The sequence below is a fragment of the Columba livia genome, chromosome 19 (assembly GCF_036013475.1).
Source record: "Columba livia isolate bColLiv1 breed racing homer chromosome 19, bColLiv1.pat.W.v2, whole genome shotgun sequence".
Classification (NCBI taxonomy): Eukaryota; Metazoa; Chordata; class Aves; order Columbiformes; family Columbidae; genus Columba; species Columba livia.
In genome coordinates, this window is record NC_088620.1 from 4033367 (window position 1) to 4060401 (window position 27035).

Genomic DNA, 27035 nt, shown 5'->3' on the forward strand with positions numbered 1-27035 from the left:
GTGAAGGCTGGAGAACCCGTCCAAAGGTGATTTCCATACTTCTTTCCTAAACTCTGGATTTTCCACAAGGAAAAATAAACCTTATCTAGAGGGACGGATGTTTTGTGTTCTATAGCTGCTGCACTTCAGCAAAAAAAAAGAAAATAACCCTTGTCCGGAGTTTGCATGAAGTATTATGGGGTGCAAAATATGAAGAATGAAATGCACTTTGCACATTTAAGAATATAAAGCAGACTTGCGGGTGCCTGCCCCTGGAGTTTCCATGGCACGGCACACACGGCTGTCCCGTTAACGCCACTCCAAACACACACAGGCACTTTTGAGACCTTTTTATTCCCTTTCAGCACATTCCCGCAGCACAGGAATCGCTCTCAGCCGGGAGTTCGGAACCCGGGTCACGGCGGAGCGGCCGTTCAGCAGCCTCGGCCGGCCGGTCCGGAGGCCCGCGGGGTGCCGGGGTCCCGAACCACACACCCTGGGCGCTACGGGCGGAGGGGAAATAGAGAAATAAAAGAAAATATAAGCCCCGACCGCGGCCGCCGCCGTCCCTGCCGGCCGGGCCTTGTTTACCGGCCGCCGCCCGGCCCCGCCCCCCGTGACGTCCCCACCGCCCGGGGCTCCTCGCGGCACCGCCCGCCGAATCACGCGACCTCCTCACGGCCGCACCGCTCCCGCGCCGAGATACCTCCGCCACGGGACACGGGGTGGGCGCCACACCCGTCACTCTCACTCCTAATCCCCAACCGAGGAGAAAGGCCCTTAAGGGAGAAGAGACGAGCGGGGCGGTGTGAGGGACCGGCGCGGCGTTGGATGAGGTGGAGAGTGTGGAGGAAGAGTGGGACTAGTTTGTGCGGCGGAGGGATTCGAGGGGAGAAGCGGCTTCTGAATGGGAGGGGGAGGCAGGGCCAAGATGGCGGCGCCCTGTGGGCTAGAGGAGCTCTGAGTGGTAAACAGCTGAGGGGAGGAGAAGGAGAGGTGAGTGCTCTGGGCCTCCTCCTCCCTCCCCCAGCGGGGCGAGAGCGGGGGCAGCCGCGGGGGCCGGAGAGAAGGAGGCAGAGAACAGCGATGGGGAGGCAGCGAGAAAGGGCTGGGGAGGAGGCGGCAGGAGAAAGGGAAGGGGCCGGGGGGATGGGGAAGGTGAGTGTGAAGCCTGGCGGGGGGCGATGTTCCCCCCTCCGTCCCCTTTCCTTCCCCTCAGGTAAATTTGATGTTGGGGCGGGTGCCGCCTGGGGGGGGGGGGGGGGGTCGCTGGGGGCGCTGCCCCCCACTTTGAGTCCCCCCCCAGCCCTGAATTTTGCGCGGTTTATCGAAAAAGCTTTAGCACCTCCGTCTTCAAACGCTAAGCAGTGATTTGCAGACTGCTCCTGCCTCAGGCACTTGCTGGAGAGGTTCCCTGGTCCGGGCTCAGGCATTAAAACAGTTGTTCAAAGTCTGTCCCCTCGGTGGGGAAGGCTTTTCTTATTTCCTTGCTCGTGGGTAGGTGATGTGCAGTCAGGATGTTGTTTACTGCTACAAAAACAAACAAACAAACATTTTGCTTCCTGTTATCACAAAAAAAACTTGGAAGCTGCAGTTCTGAAGTTTTCACCCTTTGTTTGCTATGGATGCAGCCTCTGTTATTGTTTTATCAGTTTGGTCAGTGCTTCTTTCCTTGTTTATTTGTTTTTTGTGGTTTTTGTTTTGTTTTGTTTTTTTTGGTTGATTGGTTTTATTTTTTTAATGAGTCTTTTACAAGGCAATGAGTGAAAGAACATGCCTTAAAGGAGCACATGATTCAAACCCCATAGAAATGACACAGAAACCAGGATCAGGTTTTGTGTGCAGAATCACTTCCAGAACTGCTGTTTCCAGAGAACCTTCCAGTGGATGCTCGTACCAAAGGTTTTCACTCTTTGGTCTGATCCTGTAGTTTCCTGGCATTAACTTCTGCAGCAAGTTGTTAGAAATCCATCCTAGTGGAAGCACTACTGAAGTGATCCCAGGAGGTGGAAAAATTCCTCTGCAGTTTACACCTATGAACAACTAGAAACTGAATCTTTGGAAACTCAGGATGTTTTGATAATTAGTTCAAGCATTGGGAATACTTCTGTCTGCAGTTGACTTTGCTTTGCTAAGCAGCAATCAGGTACTCTGCTTATCAGAAACAGCTATGCCATGTTTAAGCTTAAAATAAAATCATGAGCTTAAAATCCTTTACCCGGTAAAAACCTTTTTGTTCATTTGTTCTAGTTTTTTAGGGTTTTTGTAAGCAGCCTAGTCAACCCAATACTAACTTGCCTTTATGGGGAGTTGCACAGACTTACTCAGATGAAAATACAGTCAGAATATCTAATGTGTCATGAGATGAGCTTTAATTAAAATGATTTTATCTCTGGCTGTGTTTAATCCTGGCTCCTTAACTCTTTGTTACTTGAGAGTTTACTTTTCTGGTGACTAATAAAAAGTAGTGTTATTAAAGAATTCCCACATGAGATATACTGTCCAATTGCAGGTATTTTGGTGTTTGAACAAATATTTGACTGTAGTAAATATTTGTAATTTCAAATGAATGCCAGCCCTGTTTAGAGCTGGACTGCTGGGATGTCAGCTTGTACCAATTCCTGAAATTCTTACAACTACCAGATACCTTGGCAGCTCTGATAGGAGCTGGTGGGGTGATAACCCATCAGTTTCTGGAAGAGCTGAGCAGCCTGTAACACACATATCACAGAATGTCAGGGATTGGAAGGGACCTCAGAAGATCATCCAGTCCAATCCCCCTGCCAGAGCAGGAACACATTTATATCTTTGGACAAGATACCTTCTCTTATAAGCCAATAAATAATCAAAGCACTTTCCAATGGTGGAGGCAGGAGAGGAGTCTTAGATTTTATGGCGTGTTGCAGACATATATTTTTTGAAAGAATATTATCTCTTGGTCTGGTATGTAGCTGCTATGTTTTCATGTAGTTTAATAAATGTAATGAGGACAAGTAATAATATTTCCTTTGTTAGCAAAAGCAGTTATTTGAGTAGCGTGTTAAAATGCAGAGTTGTGAACTACTCTCACTGTCCTGGGTAATAGTCTTTTTTGTTTTTAATTTAAAAGGTACCTATCATTTGGTATTGTGTATAATATTGAGTTATATCTAAAAATAACTATCAAGTTCAGGAATGGGATCTCGTATCAGATCTTAAAAAATACAGGCTGCTAGAAGAAGCCAGAGACCTTCATTCTTTACAAATAAATAAATAAAATTCATTGTACTGTCAATTTCAATGATGAGTTTGAACTGAGGTGAAAAAGTGAGTGATCAGCTGCTTTCTTTCCTATTGCCACTGGTGTTTTTTCTCCCTACTGTCAGTTTTCATTCATTCCTTATCTCACTTCTATAATGGTAGTGTTTAGTTCACATGTGAAGAAAATATAGAATTGAGTATTGTTAGGAAATATAAAACAGGCTTGGATTTTTGTATGTCAGATGGGAGGGAATGAGGCTTATCCTTTCATGACAGACATTGCAAAGATTTGAGTGAGCAGGGCTGCTTTGCTGTCAATCTGAATTTTCTGTGAAAACGACGATTGCTGTAAAATTCTCTGTCCTCATTTGTGGCCTCTGCCAAGGCAGCACCCGAGGACTTGACCTGCAGCAGGTGGAAAAGTGTCAGTCCTGAGCTCTGGCTTTGTGTGCGGTTGAAATCCCCTTTGTCTTGTTGGAGGGGCGGAATAACCATTTACTGGCATGCCCCACGTTTAACATATGAGTGATGAAGAGGGCTGAAGTGCTGATGTTCATCCTGGAGTAATGGTTCTGGTGTCTGAATTTCTGTGTTGATCCAGCAGATGCTGAGGAGGTTCTGGGAGGAGTGTGTGTATGTGGAGTGTGTCCCCTCCTCCCCATAACTGGCACTACCAGCTGCTTTTTCATTTGGCTTGAGATAAAAATACACTGAACAGAACATCTTCTCTTGACAGAAATACTTACAGAAGTCATAATCTCTTTCTCTAGTTAGCCTTTTCCCCTGAATATTTTTACAGTCTTTTCCTTTGTCTTGAGTCCGTAGCTTAACTGTATTGTGGTTAAGTTAGCTACCAAAAACATTTTGTAGAACAGATTGGTTCTTGGCTCGTTGGCTTCTCCTTTTTCTTGTGAAAGCTGGATCCAAAGTTGTATTGGTACTTAAAATTAATGCCTTTTATTACAATTTATTTTTATGAAAGCTCTGGAATATAAGAATAAGACATTTGCTATTGGCGTTTATATCTTCCAGTGAGATTAAAACGTTGCATTTTAAAAGGTATTTGAACAGGTTTTTTTCCACTCTTTATTATTTAGTGCCTTGGATCTTTTTCTATAAAAGTAATTGTAAAAGTTAGCAAAGAATCAGCAACTCAAACCATTTGGAAAAGTTACTGACTTCGTTTTAATCCTGTTGGTTCCAAGTATGGCTTCAAGGATGTGGAAATTCTAATAGTGGAATGATTGCAATAGCCAGGGCTGGAAGCATTAAAGAGGCTCATATACTATGTATTTGTGAGGAAAGACATTGTGGTGATATGATACTGTGAAGATTTAAGGGAGGTTCTGTTCACCACAGATGCATCAGTCCCAGAAACAAAATACTGTGGCATTCAATGGGTGATCTCACTGTTTTACGAGGTAATGGAAGTTCCTAACTGGCCCTGTGCTGAGTTCCTTATCTAGAAGATTTGAAAATCACAAGTTACTGCTGGGACTGGTCAGAAATCACACCGATACTGTGGTCCCTGGGAACAGTACTTCGTATACCAGAACACAGTGTTTTCTGATTGAAATTAAAAGCCTCTCGCCTGCAAACTAGTTATTCAGCTGTCTTCGCTTAAACAGTGTGTGACACCATCTAAGACTATTGCAGGAATTTCCTGCTCTGTTGATTTGTGTTGGGCATCGTGGACCCAATGTGATTAGAGGATCTAAGTCTTAGGATTTCAAATCTGTTCCTCATAAATGACTTTACAAGAGATCCTGCATTGAGAAAGCTCTGATTTGTTTTTGTTTTTTTAAATATGATTATTTGTATATAGCAGGGTGGCAACATTTTATTGGTGTTGTAACTTCAGCAGATAAACCTTCCACCTAGTGAGTCACGGGATCAACTGGGTTGGAAAAGACCTCAGAAATCATCAAGTCCAGCTCTTGGTCCAACTCCAGTCCATTGACTAGATCATGGCACTAAGTGCCATGTCCAATCTCAGTTTAAAAACCTACAGGGCCGGTGAGTCCAGCACCTCCCTGGGCAGCCATTCCAATGCCTGACCACTCTCTCTGCAAAGAATTGCTTTCTAATCTCCAGCCTAAATTTCCCCTGGTAGAGTTGAAGCCCATGGCCCCTTGTCCTATTGCTGACTGCCTGGGAGAAGAGCCCAATCCCCACCTGGCTAGAACTGCCCTTCAGGTAGTTCTAGAGAGTGCTGAGCTCACCTCTAAGCCTCCTTTTCTCCGGGCTAAACAAGCCCGGCTCCCTCAGCCTCTCCCCTTAGGGCTTGTGTTCAAGTCCCTTCCCCAAGTCTTGCTGCTCTTCTCTGGACCCGCTCCAGCACTTCAATCTCTTTCCTGAGCTGAGGGGCCCAGAACTGAACCCAATACTCCAGGTGTGGCCTCCCCAATGCAGAGTACAGGGGAAGGATCACTGCCCTTGTCCTGCTGACCACGCTATGTTTGATACAGGAAGTACCTATGTGTGTTGTTGTCCCATTTTTAGACATGGTTTGGAATACTTGTATTAATATTTCAAGTGCTGGTATCACTCCGCTTTGCGTAACGTACTTCAATGCATGATTGACAAGTGTATTTAAACTATGCTGGATTTAATGGCACAAGGTCACTTGAGCCATCTGTTTTAATTAGTTTAGGGAGCTTGGGAAATTATTAGTTACTTATGTGTATAGTTATCGGCAGCTAAACTTGCGCTGTCAACCTTGCTTTTATTTGATTTTAGTGTTTGTGTGTGCCAGCAGGCCAATAGCATAAAATTTTAAATCCTCTTACCTACTGAATACTTAAACTGGTGTTTTTCCCATCTGTCTGCAAGCGTATTGTTGAACCTGACGTCCAGAACCCAGCCAGAGTGTCTACAAAGGTGTGTTTCTTCATTTCAGCACGCTCTAGTTTTTTTTTCCTCTGGCAGTGTCAGAGTTAGTGAAACCTGCTGTTGAGGTTTTGACTGGTGTGATGAAGATCGGGTCCAAGTATAATGGTATTACTAGAGGAAAATGAGAAATAAAAGCATTTTTTACATGCTGTGGGTGTGGGGGGGAATCAAAAAGAGTTGAGAAGCTCCTTATGGGATAAAGAAGCAGAGACGTGAATTTATGCTGCTTTAATTCTCAAAACAGGTTTAGCTCGCGGCTGGTTCGGGGGTGTGGTCACACATCTCTTTTGTTAACAAGACATTAAACAACTAATTCATGGTGCTTAGGAAGCTGGGGAATCTATTGCTTAACCATAGCTGAGACTGTATGGTGAGATGAATTCAGGCACCTATGTTAGCACGCCCTATATAGTCTCAAAGCTGGTTTTCTTGGGTATCTCAGTATAGCTGTAATTTAGTAAATTAAATATTACAAGAGTTACTAGAAACTAAAAAATCCGTTGACTTCTGAAAATGAGTAATGAAGTGGAAGGTCGACTCCTTCAGCTGCATGGATGAGTGGCTTTAAACTTGTTGGAAGGCTGGTGTCGCTCACTCAACATTGCTTGTGTCCTGAGCAGCAAGCTCTGGGAGGAAGACGTTGAAGCCTGGCAGTCTGTGCAATGTAGAGAAAAACAATCAGAATCCCAAACCACAAAACATTTAGAGCCCTAATATGTATTTGAGTCAAAAGCAACTCTTTTCCCCCAGCTCAAGTTTCTATTTTCTTATCTTTAGTTGAAAGTTTTGCTGACACTACCAGCCACTTTTAAGTCTGCAGTTCTTAAGGTTTTGCCAGCGTGGGATGCTGAAAGAAATAGCATTTAAATCTGAAATGCTTCAATTAGCAGACTCTGCTTGTAGATGGACTGAAATTTTATTTGTTCTGCTCAGCTGTGCAGCTCTGATCATTGAAAACTGAGGGTGGGTTTTTTTCTGTATTCTGGAATAGTGATTACTGGAACAGTTCAAGAAATTTTGTTGCTAATGAAATGCTTGTTGTGAGTGTGGGGCCATATTGTCACCTTTGCATTTGCAACCAGTGCCAGATTGTCTCTGTGGTGTCTTGTGGCCCCTAATAAAAGTGACCTTGGGCGGTTCTGCAACTACCAGTGATATGTTGCAAATGACAAAGTTTACTGGTAGACAGGTTAACTCCTGCTGTCCAGTAACATTGTTAAACTTAAATTTTCAAGAAAATACTATGTAGGTAGGTGCAGATTATAATTTAAAATAGCACTGATATATGGTTCTTGGCCAATGTCTAACAATGTTTTGACTAGAATCTAAAGACCTAACTAATTACGTTAATTCTATATTCAGAATTTAGTAAGATAAAAGAAGACTTCTTTGTAAGATTTTGCCTACCATAATAAAACTCTTCAGCAGCTTTGGAAGGCTCACAGTACAAAACTAGAGTCTTGTGAAAGCCATGTAGTTGGAGGCAATTGCACAGCTTCACCTGTGGACAGTTCTGGAAAGGGTGATTGTGTAGCACCTTTGATGTTTTTCAAACTAAGGGCTGAATTTCCTCGTGCGTCGCTCAGCTCTGCTTAATAAAGAACTTACTGCTGTTCCACATAAACCAGGCTTGATAAGGAAGAAATAAATTGTCTCTTTTGTTAACCTCTTCATGTTTTTTCTTTATTAGTGATCATGAAAGGTGTGTGGCTGACAGCATTACAGACAGAAACTCAACTCATCCACAGAACAGGTGCTGTATACACAACTGCAGTAAGCAAAAATCTTGTGTGTAAACTTGGTATGTGTCAGTCTTGACTTCCATGGAGGGAGTTTGCTAGCTGGAAGCAGTCATTGCCATGTAAAACCGTTAAATGGGCAATACTGCAGAAAAGAGGGAGAGATTTAAGATGGAGAGGGGAAAAGGAAGCCTCATTCATCTGTTCTTTCTTCTCTCCTAGTCTGGTAGAGAGGCACCAATGAGGAACGGCCTGAAATTTTAACCTCCACATTCATGTTGGTACATGCATCATGGCACAGCAAGGAAATGTTGGGGAGCTCCTCTCAATGCTGGATTCTCCAATTCTGGGTGTCCTGGAAGATGTAACAGCTGTGTTCAAAGATAATCTCATTTGTGGTATGTATCCTTTTATGTAATTGGAGGAGAGTTTTGCTTTTATAAAGGTAGAATAATGGCCTTTTTTCTATCAAACACAGTCTTTTCAAGTGCCACTTGAAAGAAACTCTTGGTATTTGGGTTTGAAATTGCTTTAAGGATTGATGCTTCTCTTACGTACATTATGCTTAATGGCATGGCTCTCCCCAAACAAAACAGCAGATGTTTTTGCAGACTTTCTTGCAAAAATGATTTCTGCTATTAAGGCATCTCTAATGTTGATAGAGCCTTTTCAGAGCATGAGAGCACTGTCAGTGTCCTTGTCCCTGAACGTGTTCTCTTTTATCTGCTCAAGGGAGAGAGTGTAAAGTTATTCCTGAACGCTTTACCTGTCCTGGGTAAAATACTCTTGGAGTTCAGCTACCTCTCTGTTTTTAAGGTTAGAGAGTGCCACAGTAATTGTGCGTTATTAAAAATCTTACTCTCCCTGAGCCAAATACTATTGCTCGAATCGTTAGGAACTAGAAAATGTAGTTGGGAGGTCTCATTTTTCTAAAGATCTGGTAACAGTAAATACTGGTTTGTGTTATTAATTAGGTAATAGTTGTTAAAAAGTTGTGCAATATCCATGTAACAAATGTTTCATCTGTAATCTAGTGTAATGTAGTATAAATGAGAGTGTATGGTTTATTCTTTTCTTGCTGTAAACAAACTGTCAGACCGTGGCCCTGTGCTTGTCAACAACCTGGTGGACTATTACTTGGAAACCAATTCTCAGCAGGCACTGCATATACTGTCCACACTGCAAGAGCCTCATGACAAGGTAAAAAGAACCAAATCTTGTTACTAAGTATGGCAGATTTTAGCCTAGTATTGTAGCAGCTTTTAAACAGCGTCTGTTAGAAATCTGGTTTTCCATTCTGATATAGAATGACCTTGTTGTAGAGATGTAGTATCTCTGTAGTAAGAGTAGTTACATTTTTAAAAAACTTCCAAGGTCTCAATTTCTTGGGTTGCTTAAACTGACCCAATTCAGCAAAGAACCTTTATAAATGAAAGTTTTCTGAGGACTGATGTTGTCTCTTTGCAATGCTACTGCTGCTTGTTCGGTGCTGGATGCAGTAGCCCAAAACAAATAGGGTATTTTCAGAGGAAGTAAGAATTTTTAAATGGATTGAGATAATGACACTGCAAATTGCTTTACTTCTGCTGACCAGATTTTTTTTTATTTATGATAAATGTAAGGAAGTGTAGTGACTGCTTATGGACTGAATAGTTTGTATTTTGCTACCAGCAGGCTTAAATTTATTGCTTGGTTTTATTTGCTCTTGCATGCTATATATTTGTAAAATGCTCATAGTTTCCATAATTGGTGATGGCAAACTGCTGAATATAAATTGGTGAAAAATAACATGTACCATTTAAATATAAATACCTTCCTCTTTTTTACCACTCTCTGCAAAATCCTCTATCAGCATCTACTGGACAAAATTAATGAATATATGGGCAAAGCTGCTACCCGTCTACCCACGCTCTCTCTGCTGGGACACGTGATCAGACGACAACCATCCTGGAAACATAAGCTTTCTCAAGCACCTCTCCTGCTTTCGTTACTTAAATGTCTCAAGGTAAGAACTGTAGACACTTGTACGCCTGATGTAAACGTATGTACCTGTAATGCAAGGCATTTGTTTTCTGTTTTGATGTCATTTATTTAGGCTGTGAGAAGTGGTAAAATGAATACTGAGCCACAGTGGAATTTTATCAAGTAAATACTCTGTGCTGATCCTGTTGTTACTGACAATCTTGTTTCTAAAAGCCACTGTCACTGTATGAATTTGAGTTAGGGAAGTTTACTACAACTTTTCTAAAAGTAGGTTAAAGACAGAGGGCTGTCAGTGAAGTCAATGGATATGTTAAATATTAATTTAATGAAAAATACAGTAAATTCCCATTAGCGCGTTCTGAAATTTGCGCATGTAAGGTCAAATACGTGCTGTGTAGATGGGCCACGCACGAGGCTATTCCATGGTGAAATTACCTTGGAATTAGTTGACTCTCCCTTCTTAGTTACAGATGTGCAAGGAGGTAGCTGTTTCCCCACGCTTTGTGTGTTTTTGTTGATTTGTTTCATCAGCAAATTTATCAGTTATAATACTGTACAGCATTGTAACAGTGAAGAAAGAATGGAAAGTGTTTTGAGACCTAGAATGCATTGTCTGTAATATCATTGAATATGATGGTGTAGAATTCATATTAGTCACTTAAGTCCCATTAAAGTGCACGATGTAGTCAAGTGCCAGTGCTCTTCAAAATAAAAACACAAGTTTGTAACTGCCAAAGAAGCAGCTCCATGTGCTGTTCCTGGAACTCCTGATGTGCCTCACTAGGGTTTGTTACCCTTTCCAGTGTGAGTCTTATGTGATGGCGAGAGGAGCGAAGTGTGTCAGAAAACTGTTGGGAGCAGGACAGACGTGGAAGTGCTCGGGACGTGTACAGCGGGATGGGGATGGACATGAAATGTGCTGTGAGAGGTTGTGTCTGACTGAGGGAGAACAGCAGCTGTAGATTACACAGAGGAACAGAAATCCATAACACTGGATATGTCTGATCAGCCCAAGCAGCTCTTGGGAGATACCAAGACCAACTCAGCAGCATCTGGCTGCAGGTTCACAGAATGTCAGGGATTGGAAGGGACCTCGAAAGCTCATCCAATTTGAACCCATTACCCCTTGTCCTATCACTGATTGCATCCCATCCGGACCCATGGATTTATGGATGTCCAGATTGCCTAACTGCTCCGTAACCCAGTCCTCATCAACCCAGGCAAACTCCTCCATTGTCCTGCCTTCCTCTGGGGCCTCAGTGGTACGGGGCTCCTCAGGACAGACTCCGGCAGAGCAGACAGAGACAAAGAAGGTGTTCAGTAACTCTGCCTTCTCTGTATCTTCTGTCACCAGGGCACCCACCTCGTTCATCAGTGGGCCTGCGTTGCCTCTGGTGTTAGTTCTCCTGTGCTGTTTATACCCTGTCCTGGCAAAGCAGAGGAACTACCCAGGAAAAAGTGAATTAAACAAGGGAAGCAAGTAGGGACCCTACCGCGAAAGAGTTCAAACATTTTCTGTGTTCTGTCCTAAAATCTGATTCTCTGTTCCATAGTTTCATCTAGCTAAAGGTTTTATTGCCACATTCCTTTCGATCCGTGTAAGCCATGGGGTTCTAGCTAATGTTTGAATTACTGCTGTATGAAATATTTAGCAGCCAGAGTAATCAGCCAGGTTTACTAGAAAAGCTTCTGACCCTTGCACTGGTAATTAGCCAACATATCTGAATACACTGATCAGATTTGCGATTTCTTAGGCTCTGAACACTGTGTGTTCTTAGCTCTGGGAAAGAAGGAAGGTGGTACATAAGATACTTCACATACCAGTAATTTTTTTCTACTCAGTTGTGGAACTGTGGTGATGTTCCCTTTTTAACTAGGTCAAGCTTTTATGCAGAAAAGTGGCAGCAGAATAGTTATGGTAGGTTTCAGAGGGAATGTTTTCAAAGTAGGGAACTTTTTCCATGATGATGATTCAGTCTTCACCTCATCCTTGGAAAAAATAAAGTTCAACACTTTTAACTGACTAATGCAGGTTTTCTCCCTTCTTGCAGACTGACACAGATGTAGTAGTACTCACCACAGGTGTCCTAGTGCTAATAACCATGTTGCCAATGATTCCTCAGTCTGGCAAACAATACCTTCATGATTTCTTTGGTATCTTTGGGCGTCTCTCAGCCTGGTGCTTGCAGAATCCAGGTGAGATTTCAACTTTGTTGCATGCAGTTATGGTTTAGTAGTATCCTTGTGACTCTTGCACAGTTGGTGAGTAAATTCTGTTGTGAGACTCTTTATGGTCTGAGATTATTTAAATGCAGAACAAGCTATTCTGTTCTTTGATAGTTAGCATCAAGGAGTGCTTTTTCACTCAAAGTTTGGAAGTCTCTTAGATTCTTCCATGTGGTGCTGCTGCTACATGAAGTTTCACTGGACCAAAATGCTACCCTGATAACAGTGAAACACAGAGACTGGTCTTAATGGGCAGAGAAGGGAAAATGCTGACGTTTGAGTCAGATATTTGGGAATTTGAGATTCCCAGGTATGGATGGGGAGGGGGAAGAAGCAACATGTAAGAGTTTATTCTAGTGTGCAACTATCAATAGTCATGGAAGTATTGGTAAAACTCATCTTCTCAGTTACGGCATCGGTTCTGATGAACTGGTTTTGCTGAATTTGTTGTAAGGTGTCTGATGTCTAACACTAGTGTTATCTGTGTGTGTCTCATGGCTGTATGCACAAATGCTGTGTTAAGCCCATAGGGATGTTATTTAGAGGTCCATTTTGCATTGCAAGTAGGATTGGAGCTCACAAGATGGCTAGTAAGATTCCAGTCTGTCATGACTTCTTTTTGTGAATACAGGCTATTAATTTTTACCTTTGAAGGGATGCAAACCTTACTTTTAATCTTACAGTCAATTTTGCAAACTCTGGCTCACTATCTACAGGGGTTTGAGGTTCTAACTTGAATTAAGAAAAAGCTGTGCTTTGGGAATGGCAGGATACTGGTTGGAATTAATGGTCCATGTCTTAATTTTTGGTGTTGCTGTGAGCTGATGAGTAGGCATTGCCTATTCTCTGAGAAGACTTCACAGTTTTGCCAGAAACTATTTGTATCTCAGAAGACTTGTTCGAGTTAACATTTCAAACTTAAAAGTACTTTGCTTGCATTCTTAGAAGTTTTGTCCTTTTCTCCGGTGTAATGAAAAAGATTATAACTACTTTTTCCAGGTCATGTGGCAGACATTTATCTTGTCCATCTTCATGCCAGCATTTATGCTCTCTTTCATCGTCTTTATGGAATGTATCCTTGCAATTTTGTGTCCTTTCTGCGTTCTCACTACAGTATGAAGGAAAACTTGGAGACCTTTGAAGAGGTAGTCAAGGTAAAACGCTTCTTCTCTCTGAATTATCTGAGACAAGCAATTAATAGCTGTAAAAAGGCGGATATTTGCCAACTCAACACAGTACATTGATATAACTGAGTGCTGCTCAGCAAAACAAAATAAAAACTAGCTATTGGAGGACTGAAATCTCAGTTGGGAGCAAGATCATCTCTTGAAATTGCAGTGGTGTGCATTAGCTTTATCTGGAAATGTAGCATTCTGAACTATTGGGATCAGTAGGTTGCTCATCAGCTTTGTGTAGTTTAGTGCAACCAAAAGATGCTGTACTGATAACACGTAATTCTTCTTGCTCTTGCTCATCCAGCCAATGATGGAACATGTGCGAATTCATCCAGAATTAGTGACTGGATCTAAGGACCATGAACTGGACCCACGAAGGTATATATGTTCACTCTGCTATTAGGAGAGGCTATAAACGAGCAGCTTTCAGCTGGGTTCTTTCAGAAGGCTTTACAGCAAAACCTTTTCTGTCAGCAACGGTGTGTGGCAGTGGTGTTTTGCCACCCATGTAAACATGGGTACACCAGGTAAACATGTAGACTTTTTTTCATCCAAGCTTACGGCTGGATGAATGAGCAAAAACTCTTGTGAAAAGCTATTACCAGCAATATTTGGGTTCTACATTCATTTTGTGTCTCGGGTAGAATCTGTCTTCTACTTAACAGTTGACTTTGTCTTAATTTTATGACTTAACCATCAAACATGCTCATAAAGTTCTAAAAGATTTGGTTAAAATGAGTAAAAAGAAACTACCACTGACCTGCTTCATTGGCATAAGGTTTGGGTGATATTTTTTTTTTGTTTTGTTGAAGTTCTTGGTGGGATTTAAGTGTTTAAAATGGCTTCAGCGTGTCTTGTTTTGGTACCTAGATATTGGTTCAGTTAACAGATCAGTTCTTTTAACAGGTATGTCTTAACATTATCAGCTGTATTAGTTTTCTTTAGCAATAGGCTCATTTGCCTGCAGCAGCACCACTTGCTGCTTTTCTCTTGTCTCCACAGGCCCAGCCACTGAAGAGGAGAAAATTGACTCTTGTTGCTGCACAGTAGTGCTCTTGCCCCGCTTTTCAGAGCCACTAGGAAAACACTCCTAAATGGGAACCTATTGAATATCACAGTGCTCAGTTTTGCAGGCTTCTCCCAGACAGGGGGGAGGGTGGCACCACTAACGAGCACAGTTGGCACAAAACTACCAGTTGAAGCCTTCTGATTTGGTATCTTGCACATAATATCTTACATTCGAAAGCAACTCAGCCTTTAATAGGCAGCCTTCTGTGCTTTCTCTTCTTTACAGTGAACTTCCATTCCCTGAGATAGTGGGCAGATCTAATCTGGCTGCTTAATTTAGTGAGAAAAGTTTTCAGAATGAAGGAGGTAGTAGTATTTAAAAAAAACATTCCCAGAACTTGGGAGGAAAAACACAGACCTGAAACTAACATTGCAGATGGTGTTTGCTTAAATAATATAAGATTCCCTCACTGCTGGCATGTCTCAGTTTTGACTACCAACATCTGAGTCTAGTTGAGCTGATTTCTACAGCTGCTGAAGCTCAGGATCAACCAAGTCTCCGTGCGCTGTTCCTCCTTTCCAGAGTGCTCCATGGCAGACCTTTATGGATCTCTGTGTCAAAGCTGTTTGTCTCCTCTTTGAGACCCCCTCTTACAAGTCATCTGGTTGCAATTTCTGTGTGGTGCCTTGTTCCAGTTTTGACTGGGAGCGTGCAAAGCTGTCTGGAACAAATGAGCCATCCTACAAGCCAATTCCTCATATTTCCAGGAACTTTTATTTGTGACAATAATTGACTAACTTACTCTTTTGGATCCAAAAACTGTCTGCAGGTGGAAAAGACTAGAAACTCATGATGTTGTGATAGAATGTGCCAAAATCTCCCTGGACCCTGCAGAAGCCTCGTATGAAGATGGTTATTCCTCTGTGTCTCGGAAACTCAGCACAAGCTTAAAACATCATCACACTGACCCCAGTGCCAGCTCTGACATTGACACACAGAGCAGCTATGGTAAGACCTGCTTGACTGCTGGTGAATACCCAGTTTCAGGAGGAAAACTGACCCTATAGCAAAAAGATGTCTTATTAATTTGTCCCACTTAAAATTTGATTCTTAGGCACCAGAAAATAAACTGTCATTTAAAAAAAATATAATTATATATAGATATATGCTCTGGTCGTATAGACATAGAGAATGTTGGCAAAGTTGCCTTTCCACTGCCTCTTTCTCCCCTGCCCTAAAACGAACCAACCAAAAGAAAAGCTCTAGTATGTAATATATTAAAAAGGTATTTTCTTAGGCTGGAAGAAGAGTCTCTTGTTTGCTAGCTACGACTGCATATATTGAACGGATTTGAAATGTTTTGGTTAAAAACCTTTAAATCTTACCCAGAAGAATCATTGGTTTGTATTTGATGTGCTGGATGCTTTTAATTTGATTTTTTTAACTTTCAGGGACTTCTACCCCATATTCCACTCCTCGGCTAACACTATCACAAATGCCAGGGCAGCTACCTCAGATTCTGAGCCCACAGTCAATACGGCTGCCAACTGAGCCACAGCAGGTAAAGCAGAACACACAGTGGAGCCAAAATGCTTTTAATGCTTTGCACTTTGCTCCTGGTTTCTTGTGACAATCCAAAGAAATTCATGCTTCTGAAAACATGTTTGTGAGCTTTTCAGAAGCTGGTGTACGTTTCAGGTTTAATCCTCATCTGATCTCCCATGTCAGAACCTGGATATGGATTATTGACGTGTTCTTTTAGCTGATTTGTGTTTGTTGTGTGTTGCTTTTCCACAGGTTACCATCTGGAGTCCTTCTGCAGTGTGTGGGATGACCACTCCACCCACATCCCCTGGCATTGTCCCGTCGGAGCCATCCCAGTCTGCCTCACAACCTTACAGCAAAGCTCTTGGCACCTCCGGTACGTGCTGCGTTTTGGAGTTAGGCCTTCAAAGTTTATGACAATAGAAATTCTAGTTGAAAATTTTACTGTCAACTTCTTAACAGGGAATGCCACACTGTGCTGTTCGATAGGTTCAAGTCATTCTGTGGACTGAATAACCTGGTCATCTAGAGCAGTGCTGATGCAAACACAGAAATGGGAATTAAGTCACAATTAATTCACTGCCAAATTCTGGAGCAGGTCTTTTAAAAACTGTGCACTCTTATTTTGATAAATAGTTGAAAGAGATTTTAAAAGTAAATGGTTGAGATAGTGTTTGAAACATACAATTCTTCACATACAATATTCAGCTGAAAGGAGGAAGTGGGAGCCTGCTGAGAAAACTTTTGCTCCTCCTTTTCAGCAGGGGGGAAAGGAACACCCTTGGGAACGCCAGCCACGTCTCCTCCTCCACCCTGCACTTCCGATGACTTTGTGCATGTTTCACTCCCTTCAGCTGCTGCCATGCCTCCTAAAAAGGTATAACAAAACTCTTCTGCCAAACAAATCTGATGGTTTTTTTGATTGACTCGTCATACACGCAGTGACCAGAAGGAAAAATCGGAGTAACTGATTTACAAAAAATGTCGCATTTCATTGCAAAAACTCGTTTTCTTTTAAGTTTACACACCTATTGCTACGTCCAGTTGCACAGTTTGAAGACTGCTTAGGTTGGTTTGCTATTTAAGCCATCTCTTTGCAGGAATTCCCTTTCTATGAAACTGTCCAAGAGGTTTGTTTCCAACAGATGTCTAATGTGTAGGATCTATTTTGGTTTTTGTTTTGTATATTTTCAGGAGGACAAACCAGATTCTGGGAGGCCTTCACTGTACCGACAGCAAAATGTCATAAACAGCGATAAATCATTGGGTAAACTCTATTTTCCTCTCCTTATTACAATAACCTATTGTAAACCAACCCTGGTTTTATTGACACCTGTTCCAGTTGGCAAACACTTTTCCACAGGTTTTTGTCTTTTTCTGTGCCTCCCCCCACACAAGTTCTTTGTAGTTCCAGGATCCTGCCTTAACCTGTGGTTCAACTTAAAACCTTCTTGTGATGCTTTTGATTTCGTTTCCTTTTCCCCTGGGCTCCTAATTTGTGACTGAGCTGCGAGCAAGAGGTGTTTCTGCCCTGCATGTTTTAGTGTGGATCTCCCTGGCAGCTGGCTCAGAGTTTTCATCAGTAGTCACATTGTTGAGTTTTTATTACATTAGTTGGCTAAACTTCCTTTTTTCAGGTAAGTTCTGTGTCCTTGTGTAGCCAGATGAGAACCCAAAGGGGGGTTTATTGCTAATGTGCAAGTACAGTAATCACTCTACACTTAAGCCTGTTGGTTTAGTTGCAAACAGCACATCCTTATTCACAGAGGCGGTCGCCTACACTTGTTGTACAACAGCAAACGTTAAGTTTACAAAATTACGTTTTGGGATCAGGACCGACCAGTGACTGATCTCTGAATGGAACAGGACTTGGATAGTTTCCTCCTCTGGGGGAGGATCTGAAGGAAGGACAGGCTTATTCTAGAGCTCTTTCAGCAGTAAAAGCTGAACCAGTAAGGCTGGAGAAAACAGCATCTGTACAACTAACATTTCTTTTTTCTTTCAGACACACCCGGTAGTAAAAGTTCAGTAACCTTAAGTGATCTTCCAGAGTTTTTAGGTGGTTTGTCTTTTGAAGATAGTGCTGAAAAGGACAGAGAGGAAGGTAATTTCTGTCATCCTTACATACATCTTAGCTAAGGAAATGTTTGTAATGTTAAAATACAAGATATTATGCTCCCTCCTCCCATCCTTCTCAGATGCAATATCTAAAGAGATCTCCGAGATCACAACCGATGCTGAACACATGGTGCCTAGAGGAGGATTTGACTCTCCGTTTTACCGCACAAATGAAAGTCTGTCAGGCTCTCAAAAGAAGACCCATTCAGCAGTCTCTGGTGTTCAGGGACACAGTCAGACCTCTGAGCCTTTAACATCTTCTCTGGACAAGCCTGGGCCTGAGAGTGCGCGGGAAACACCCAAACAAACATTTACTCCCATAGACAAGCCCTGCGGAGGCTCTGCCGAAAGCCCTGCTGGTAACAGGGAAGGAACCTCTGGGGAGACGCATATTCTCGCTCCCAGCCCTTGCAAAGTACCAGCACAAAGACGAATGGTGTTCGGGAGCGGGCAGCCTCCCCTGTACGACCACCTTTTTGAGGTTGCATTACCAAAGACTGCCTACCTCTTCGTTGGCAAGAAGACTGAGGAGCTGCTAAAGAAAGCCAAGGGAACCCAGGATGAGGAGTGCGTGTCCTCCACTTCTCCCGTGGAAGTGCTGGACAGGCTGATACAGCAAGGAGCGGATGCACACACTAAGGAGCTGAACAAGTAGGTGACTGAAAATCATACTTTGCAAACTTTCTTCTTAGTCTTTTTTGTGGTGGCTTTATTTTCATAGCTTTACCTGAAAGCAGCTGTGTCTGGAAATCTACAGTCAAACCACGTTCTGTGGAACGTTTCTGCTAACTGAGCTAGAGGTTCTGGGTGGAACAATTGTATATTTGCAGTGGTAACTGGTTTACTTCGCTATAAAAAGCGGGGCTGTGACCATAGGACTTTTACTGCCTTCACTGACAGGGCTTGGGATGAAGAAGCAGGGCTGTTGGCTGTGCCCAGCTGTGGTTTGGTACCACTGGTAGTGAGATTTGTTCACTTTATCAGGTTTAAGTCCCACACTAGGTAGGCAAAAGTAACTGTAGAGGCCAAGGGGAGATTGACTCTTCTAATACACACAAAGCTAAAAACTGGACAACCAGATTTAAGGTTTAGGTGTATTTGCTGTATTTCTTCTTTTCATCTTACTACCACGTTTTTTGATTTGTTCTATGCTTGTGAGAACTTTTCCAAGAAATTCCCTCCATCATCTGCCCTTGCAGTCTGCTGCTTGCACGGTTCCTCCTTCTCACATACTGACTGACCATAATTGTACTTTTATTAGGCTGTAAGCTCTTTTGAGGTAGGCATGCCATTTTGAAGTGACTTGCAGAGTGTTTGCATATTTAAACTTACTATTTAATGCTGCATTTTCATTTTTCAGACTGTCTCTGCCAAGCAAGTCTGCTGACTGGACTCACTTTGGAGGTGAGGAAGTTTCTTGTGTTTTGGCAATCTGTTCATTTGCTATTAGACTTGCTAACACAACAACCCGTGTCCCTTTTTTGTTTCTTTGCTGCAGAAAGATGATGCCCTTCATTAAGTCATGGTTTATCTGCTTAGCGGGTAGACATCTGCGTTCCACTGAGATGAGCTGGGTTTTTTCATCTTTGAAAAGTGAAAACTGCCTTTCTCACAGTTCTAGACATTTCTCCTTTTGACCATTTAAGATCTTCTAGCCTTCAGAGTGATGCTGGTCATCTAAAAGATCCTCCCACCTTTTCAGTACTACTTGAATCTAAACCTGATGAAATGGGACAGATTTTTAACTTGTCATTTCAAAGAACTCTAATTTGCTTATTTTAAAAAATATGTGGAACAGGGACAGTAACCTCTTCTGTCTTCAACTCCAATCCAGGTTCTCCCCCTTCAGATGAGATTCACACCCTGCGTAACCAACTGCTTTTGCTGCACAACCAGTTATTGTATGAGCGCTTCAAAAGACAGCAACATGCCCTTCGGAACCGTCGACTCTTGCGAAAAGTGATTAAAGCAACAGCGCTGGAGGAACATAATGCTGCCATGGTGAGCAGGGGAACAGCTCCAGCAGTGAGTGAAACTCACTGGTGCTGGAACAAGTATTGATTGCTTAGGCCAGCATCTTTCAGTACTACCCAAATTAAAAAAACGCCTAGTTTCTTGCCTTATTAAAGTCAGTGTTTGTGGGATAACTTGTAGACGAGTTACATGCACTGTGATTATTGAAACCCGTAGTTTCTATTGGCTTGTAGACAACTGAATCAGTGGACACCTGCAGGCTTGACCTTTGCCAGCACTTACTTTTTTCACCTTTTGATAATTCAACACAAGAGCCAAAAATAGCTTTCCAAATACGTTTTGGAAAATGAACTGTAGCTTCAGCTGTGAAACCCAAGTCCCCATTGAAAGTGTGAGGTGCAGTGGGAGAATCTGCTGTTGCTCATTGTGCCTTTGGATGTGACTTTGAGTTGTCAGCCTGTCCACTCTATCACCATTTTATCTCCTTTTCAGCTAAAAAACCAAACCCCAAAAGCCTAAAGAACATGCTGTATATAGAATATTCTATCTATGGGAAAGTGTTACACCTGCATGCGATTAATTGATAGCTTCCTTAGCTAGCAACAGGACAGATGTTCTAACTGATAAAGCAGGTGTCTTATCTGCTGCTTCATATGGGGTTCTTAACAGAAAGATCAGCTGAAACTACAGGAAAAAGAAATCCAGGCCTTGAAACTGAGTCTGCAGAAAGAACAGGCAAGGTACCACCAGTTTCAGGAGGAACATGAAAATATAGTGGCTCAGCTTCACAGCCAGATCAGACAGCTGCAGCACGACCGGGAGGAATTCTACAACCAGAGCCAGGAACTGCAGGTATGGAGCACAACACTGAACGAAATTGTTATCCGCGTACTGGCTTTAAAAATAACCTTCCTAACAACATGGTGTGAAATATCTGAGAGTTACATATGTTAGAGATATTGTCCTAATTCATAATGAGACAGTGCATAGTTAGAAAGGCCCAGCTTAGAACTCTAAAAAGGTGATGACTGTTTTCTCCTCTTTTCATTTTGGAAATAGCAAAATGTAGTTTCTTAACTGGTTTTGGGACTTTGACAAGTACTCAGTATAACTTGATTTACAGTGCTGGGACTTCCAACCCTCCAGCCACGTGCCATTGCTGCTCCTTATTCAAGTTTCAGAACCCTGGGTGAGGGTTGGTATGTTGTTTTTTCCATTTGAATAGACCAAGCTGGAAGACTGCCGGAATATGATTGCAGATCTGAGGTTAGAGTTAAAGAAGGCTAACAACAAGGTGTGTCACACTGAATTGCTTCTTAGCCAAGTTTCTCAAAAGGTAAGAAAAATCCCTGTTCCCAGGGTCCCTTTAAACTCAGTTCAGAAGCTTTTGAAAGTTCTCCTTTGGGCTGCTTTTTCCACAGTAGGAATTTGCAGATTGAGTCATATGAACTTGTATTAAAACTTTGCTAAATCTTGGCATCTTGTTTATATGAGAAATTGAATGGACTTCTGTATGTGGAGACATGATTATGTTAAGGGAAGCGATATCTGTATGGTGAAGTTCTCTATGGACTGTCACCAGCTTTATAAAAGCTTATTTATTTAACATTTATTACCTGTGATGCGTTGGATTCTTCTCTCTGTCTCCCTTCTTTATAAAAATACCCTGTGCACACAGTGCTTGTCAGCTGGGACTATCCCGCAGAACGACTTATCCCAACGTTTGACTCTGTTCCATCTCTCTGTAAAGCTTTCCAACAGCGAGTCGGTGCAGCAGCAGATGGAGTTCTTGAACAGGCAGCTCCTGGTTCTTGGCGAGGTCAACGAGTTGTACCTGGAGCAGCTGCAGCACAAGCACACGGACACTACAAAGGTACGATCGCAGCGTTGGCCTTTCAGGAAGACGTCACTTGAGGTCATCGTCAAGCTGTTCTCAGCCTTGGCTGCAGAATGAAGGAAATGCTTCATTACTTAACACGTACTTGCGTTTAAAACTGATTTTCAGGGATTTGTTCTCAAATTTAATCTTATGTTCAGATATTTTTGTGCAGCGTGTCGTTATGGAATCCTTTCAGTGCCATGTGCTTGGGAGCTAAGGAGGGGATGTTAGAGTGCACCTGAAGTTTTAACCGCTTGGTGTAAATTCGTAGCAATTTTTTCCTGCCAAAGGCCAAGACTTTACTGTGCTTTTAGTGCAATTGTCAGCAGACTGTTGCTGGTAAAGTAACATAGGACTTCTATATTTGTGCAAGTGTATAACATTAGGGTAGTATTGCTAGAATTTGTAGAAAGATCTTAACTTTGTGATTTGCTGTTTTAAAATGAGCAGTCTTACTCTTCTCAGTCATTTTCTTATTAAAAGTTAGTGTTACCTTTAACAAAACTTCTGTGGTTCATATGGTTTTACTTCCTGACTTCAAAGAAACCTTTTTTTTAATTAGAAGCAAGTAAATTGCACAACAGTATAACTGTTTCTGCATGAAAGCAAGTAATTAAAGAAGATGAATGATAAGCAAAAAGCCTTTCACTGGTATTTAATGAAGGTCATGTTGCAAAAATGGTTTTAAAATGGAGTTTGTCTGTTCTAATTGGGTGCAGACCTGGCAAGTTTGCTTTGCTGAAAACAGCTTTTCATAAGGAACATTAATGTGCTAATAAATGCCAGTGATGTATAGTTATTTTCACAGTAACTTAATAGAGTACATCCTCAGAGTAGCCAGTTTTCTGTATCCGTTTTTAGAAATGCTTCTCTTTTATTCCATCTTGCTTAAAAATGTGCCTATTCATAGCATCAGAAACATGTCTAAATATCAATAAAAATAACACATGGTCACATTATACTTTAACATGGTGTTCTTTCCTTCGAGGAGGTTGAAATGTTGCATGCTGCTTTTCGGAAGGAACTGGAGAAAGCAAAATTGTGTGTTCAACAGCAAAGCCAAAGGCTTGATGCTTCCCAGAAACGGATAGTTGAACTGGAATCTCAGCTTGCTAAAAAGGACCACCTCTTCCTGGAGCAAAAGAAATACCTGGAAGATGTCAAAATCCAAGCACGGTAGGGGCTTCCTATGGAGAAGGTACAGATGCACTGTGATAGTTGGGGCAGAATCTGGACGCTGGACCTGATGGGTTTTGGTTTCTTTTTCTGTTCAGAGGTCAGCTGCAAGCAGTAGAAAGTAGGTACAAGGCCCAAAAAAGAATCACCCAGGCGTTTGAGCTGGAGATCTTGGATCTGTTTGGCCGGCTGGAGAAGAGCAGCCTACTGAAAAAACTTGAAGATGAAAAAACGGAAGCAGCTGAAGCAGCAGAAGAGAGGTAAGGGTGGTAATGTACAGTGTGCTGAACTCATGACCAGCTCCTTGGAAGTTGGTATCCTGCTGGAATTCCTAGAACTTGGATGCATCATCTCAAAATATTTCTGTTATCCACGCTTTAACAGACTGAGTGTTTCAGCACTCTGCCTGGATTACTGAGAGTCACTGACAAAACTGGAGGTGCTGGTGAAATTCTCTTCAGATAGCAGAACCCTTGCTCACAGTTTGAGAGAAACCTCTGGTTTGTCTCATAGATGGGTCTCTAATCTATAAATTGTTACAGTGTTGTTGAGTAGTTGTTTTACTTAGTTCTACCTAAAGCATCTTGCTAGTGCTGGATTTCCCTCAAATCAAACCTTTTCTTTCTACACCAAATTCTGCTGCAGCATCAGGATAATTTCTGGCACTGCCAGCAGATTTGTGGCAATCACCTGTGCTTGGGTGAGCTAAAAGAACGATCGACAGTCCAAGGAAGCTGCTCAGGTCTCTACCTTAGCTGACCAGGATCCAGTTCCATTCTGCTTTGATTTTATTTTCAGCTTTGGACTTAAACCACTGGATGTTGCAAAGCTGAGTGTGACACCTTTCTGGTTACCTTCTGTCACTTCTGCTTTGCTACAAAACAGTGAAAGGAAAATTTAAAGTACATATACAGTAGCAGAAATGGAAAGTAATCAAAGTAACCTGCTTTGCCCAGGATTTCAGCTCCCATTGTAAATGTTGCTGCAGTTCCCTTGACACTGTGTCCTCTCTCTTTCCAAAACAGGCTGGATTGTGCTAATGAAGATACTGTGGTGGGATACAGTGAAGAAACAATTGGTAGAAACGGAGAGACCAAACCTCCCAGCAGTCGAGGTAGCAGTAGCAGTAAGGGTGGCAGCAACAGCGAGCTCTCCACCCCAGAGAAGCCCCAGAACCAGAGATTCAGCAGTCGCTGGGAGACATCCGTGTTGCTGGAGCCCTCGACTACTGTCCCACTGACTGTAGGTTCACTCCCCAGCTCCAAGAGCTTCCTTGGCATGAAGGCACGTGAATTATTTCGCAACAAGAGCGAGAGCCAGTGTGATGAGGAGGGTGTAACCATCAGCAGGCTTTCTGATGCTCTAAAGACCGAACTATGTAAAGATCCAAGCATGGAGGCGAAGGCCCCTCCAAGCCCCGATAACCTTAGCCTCTCGCCGAAGATCCAGGAAAGCAGTGTTGGACAGCTTCATATCATGGACTACAATGAAACTCATCATGACCACAGTTAAAAAGGAAGATAGTCAATCAGTGTTATTTTCATATTCTTGGCATAGAACAGGAGGCGTGAATGCAAGTTTAACTAAAAGCTTTTATGTTTCTTTGGTCTGAGCAGCTAGCTCATGCAGCGGAATAGGATTGATGGCCAGAAACGGAAAAAAAGGCTGCTGAACGAATGCTAAGTGGATTTTTGGGTCTGGAATTGAAACGCCCAGCCTAACTCTTGCTTCTTCCTCAAATTCAGTCCTTAGCAGCGTGTACTAATTTGAAGGGACAACTGTTAACATTTGCAAGTATTTTTTTCCCTTTCTCCCCGTCCCCAGTTGAGTGGCTGCGTTTATGAACTTGAGTGCAATATGAGGCCAAATTAACATTTGTGAGTCTACTATGAATGCTTTGTATTTCCTTTACAAGCTTCCAATTTAGAGCCGTTAATTGTGCTGCCTGTCCAGGTGACTTTGGTTGCTTTCATCCTGGAAAGAAGCAGCACTAGAATTTCTAGTGCATTCATCTAAAGGTCTCTATTTTGCCTGTCCCCTGTCCCACATCCCTCAGAGCCCACTCTACCTTAAGTTGGACTCTGAATAACGAAATGTTTAAAAAACAAAAAATAGTGTACTTCTGCAAAAGGATTCATTCACCCTAATTCATGATCATTGTTTATATTGTCCTTAACATTTCCTGGAAAGTTACATTTGAACAGACACTTACGAAGGAACTGGAGCTTGTAATGCAGAAGAGCCCGTATGTGCTGGAGACTTGTTAAAACACTAGCTTCAGAGCTTTTTTGGTATTTTAAATGTTTGCCTGACAGAGTGATACTGACCTCAGACTGGTTTGTATGGGAAAGCAATCGGGGTGGGAGAAGAGGGAAAAGGAAGCTTTCCTCGAGCAGGGCGAGCGGTGCAGAACACTGATGTAGAATCGCACGCTTATGAAGATTTGCAGAAGAGCGTTTCTCTAATAAGGCAAATACTTGTGCTGCCTGACCCTCCTTCATAGTTTTGGTCCTTGTTCCCAGTCTGAGCAAGACCTCTGTGTTTTGAGTCCAAGCAATTGGCTTCATTCTTCCTGGGACTACGTTTTCAGGGTTTCCTTTGAGTGCTGTTCTGCTCAGAATGCAGCACATTTTTCAGCTCAGTAATGTCCGTTTGGCTCTAGGTATCTTCCCTTCGCCCTCATCCCCTTCCCTTAGAAGACAAGGCTGACGACGAAGCCTGCTCCAACCGAGCACTGGAATTCTGTCGTGAAGCCTTTCTGCGTTAATCATGTTTTAAGTCGATGATGAGCCTTCTGTGAAGGAGGATGGTGAGATCAGGGCTTGTCAGTGGTCAGACTCAGTCTCCTGTGTGGCAGAGCTGTTGGGGAGGCAGTGTGCTTGTTTTAAACGTTAGATATGTCTGGGTCCAGGCGTACTTAGACATACCAGGTTTCAGTTACCCTGCATCACATGTGGCCTCTTTTCTTAAACATTCTGTCGGTGGCAGCTGCTGTTTAAGAATCGTCTCGCATACAAATCAAGTCCGAGTACACTTGCACTTGTACAAATCCCTTCTTAACCTGAATGGGAACAAGACTCTGTCAAGGCGCCAGCAATACGCTAACTTGCGCCTGATGATACTTTTCCTCCCTTTTCCACTTCTTCCATGACGCCCAGGGTCTAAATACATTTCTGCCTGTCGAAATTAGTCTCAATGTGCTTTCGGTTGGTCAGTACGAACTCTGAAAGTAAAGGTGAACTTCAGTGGTTTTGTCAAAGCTTGAATCTGCATGGAATAGAAAATAGAGAGTTGGTTGTAAGTGACAGACTGGTTTTGTCGACATGTCTATAGACTTTCTAAGACGTAGCGGTAGCAAACGTGGTAGCGTATGTTTTGGTAAGATTTGGAGGTTTCCCGCCCCTTTCCCCCCTGCGTCCCAGCCCCAGGAGTGAACGGTTTGCACATTGTCCCTGAGGGGCCACGGGAGGAGCTCATTCTGCTCTGCCCAGCCCCAAAGGTGGATCTTGCTTGAACAACAGCGTCACTTGCCCTGAAGAGAGGCGGGTTTTGTTGTCGGTTACAAAAATGCCCTGGCGGTATGCAAGCTCATTGATAAGGTGGCTTTTTTCTTCTTTTAAAAAAGGATTTTAGCACCGGGATAGTAATGGAAACCACTTTAGGTTTGTTTGCGGACCACAAAGATTATGGAGGAACAAATTTTGCAATTTTTTTCTTTTTTTGTAAGTCTAAAAATCATGGATCTGCTGTATGTAGTTAACTTGCTGTTTGTTCGAAGGGGTCCCATCAGTGAAGTGGAAACAGATTTTTTTAACTGACTGCTTTTAGTTAAATCTAAAATTGCTGTCTTTGTCAAGTTAATCTGTTCCCTGCCTCGCTCTTTGTAAGCATGTTAAACAATCCACATTAAATGCCATAAATATGAAATACGAGGAAATGGTACAATCGTAAGCTAAGAGAGAACTTAAACCAAAAGGAGGTTTTGCTGTCCTTATTAGAATGTTCTAAAATGTCAAGGCAGTTGCTTGTGTTTAACTGTGAACAAATAAAATGTATTGTTTTGCACTACTCTGTGTTAAATTCCCTGCAAGCCGACTTCT

The 27035-nt window shown here is 42.4% G+C and overlaps 1 protein-coding gene across 15 annotated transcripts; it reads left to right on the plus strand.

Annotated features, from left to right (window-relative positions):
* Window positions 1-612: 612 nt before the first annotated feature.
* Window positions 613-27003, plus strand: TSC1 (TSC complex subunit 1). Of its 15 annotated transcripts, none has more exons than XM_065035729.1 (24): window positions 698-815; window positions 6052-6099; window positions 7802-7864; window positions 8073-8248; window positions 8947-9050; window positions 9703-9855; window positions 11885-12029; window positions 13059-13213; window positions 13539-13612; window positions 15073-15251; window positions 15695-15804; window positions 16041-16164; window positions 16550-16665; window positions 16983-17055; window positions 17794-17892; window positions 17987-18557; window positions 19267-19310; window positions 19741-19907; window positions 20550-20732; window positions 21106-21216; window positions 21631-21753; window positions 22748-22935; window positions 23034-23195; window positions 23961-27003. In XM_065035729.1, the coding sequence occupies exons 4-24, from the start codon at window positions 8143-8145 to the stop codon at window positions 24445-24447; spliced, it is 3474 nt and encodes a 1157-aa protein (XP_064891801.1). In that variant the 5' UTR covers window positions 698-815; window positions 6052-6099; window positions 7802-7864; window positions 8073-8142; the 3' UTR covers window positions 24448-27003. The 15 variants fall into 15 exon arrangements, with proteins under 15 accessions (XP_064891803.1, XP_064891806.1, XP_064891801.1 ...); XM_065035728.1 differs by lacking the exon at window positions 698-815 and adding an exon at window positions 886-975; XM_005512871.3 differs by lacking the exon at window positions 698-815 and adding an exon at window positions 893-975 and having other exon boundaries at window positions 16553-16665.
* The last annotated feature ends 32 nt before the right edge of the window (window positions 27004-27035 follow it).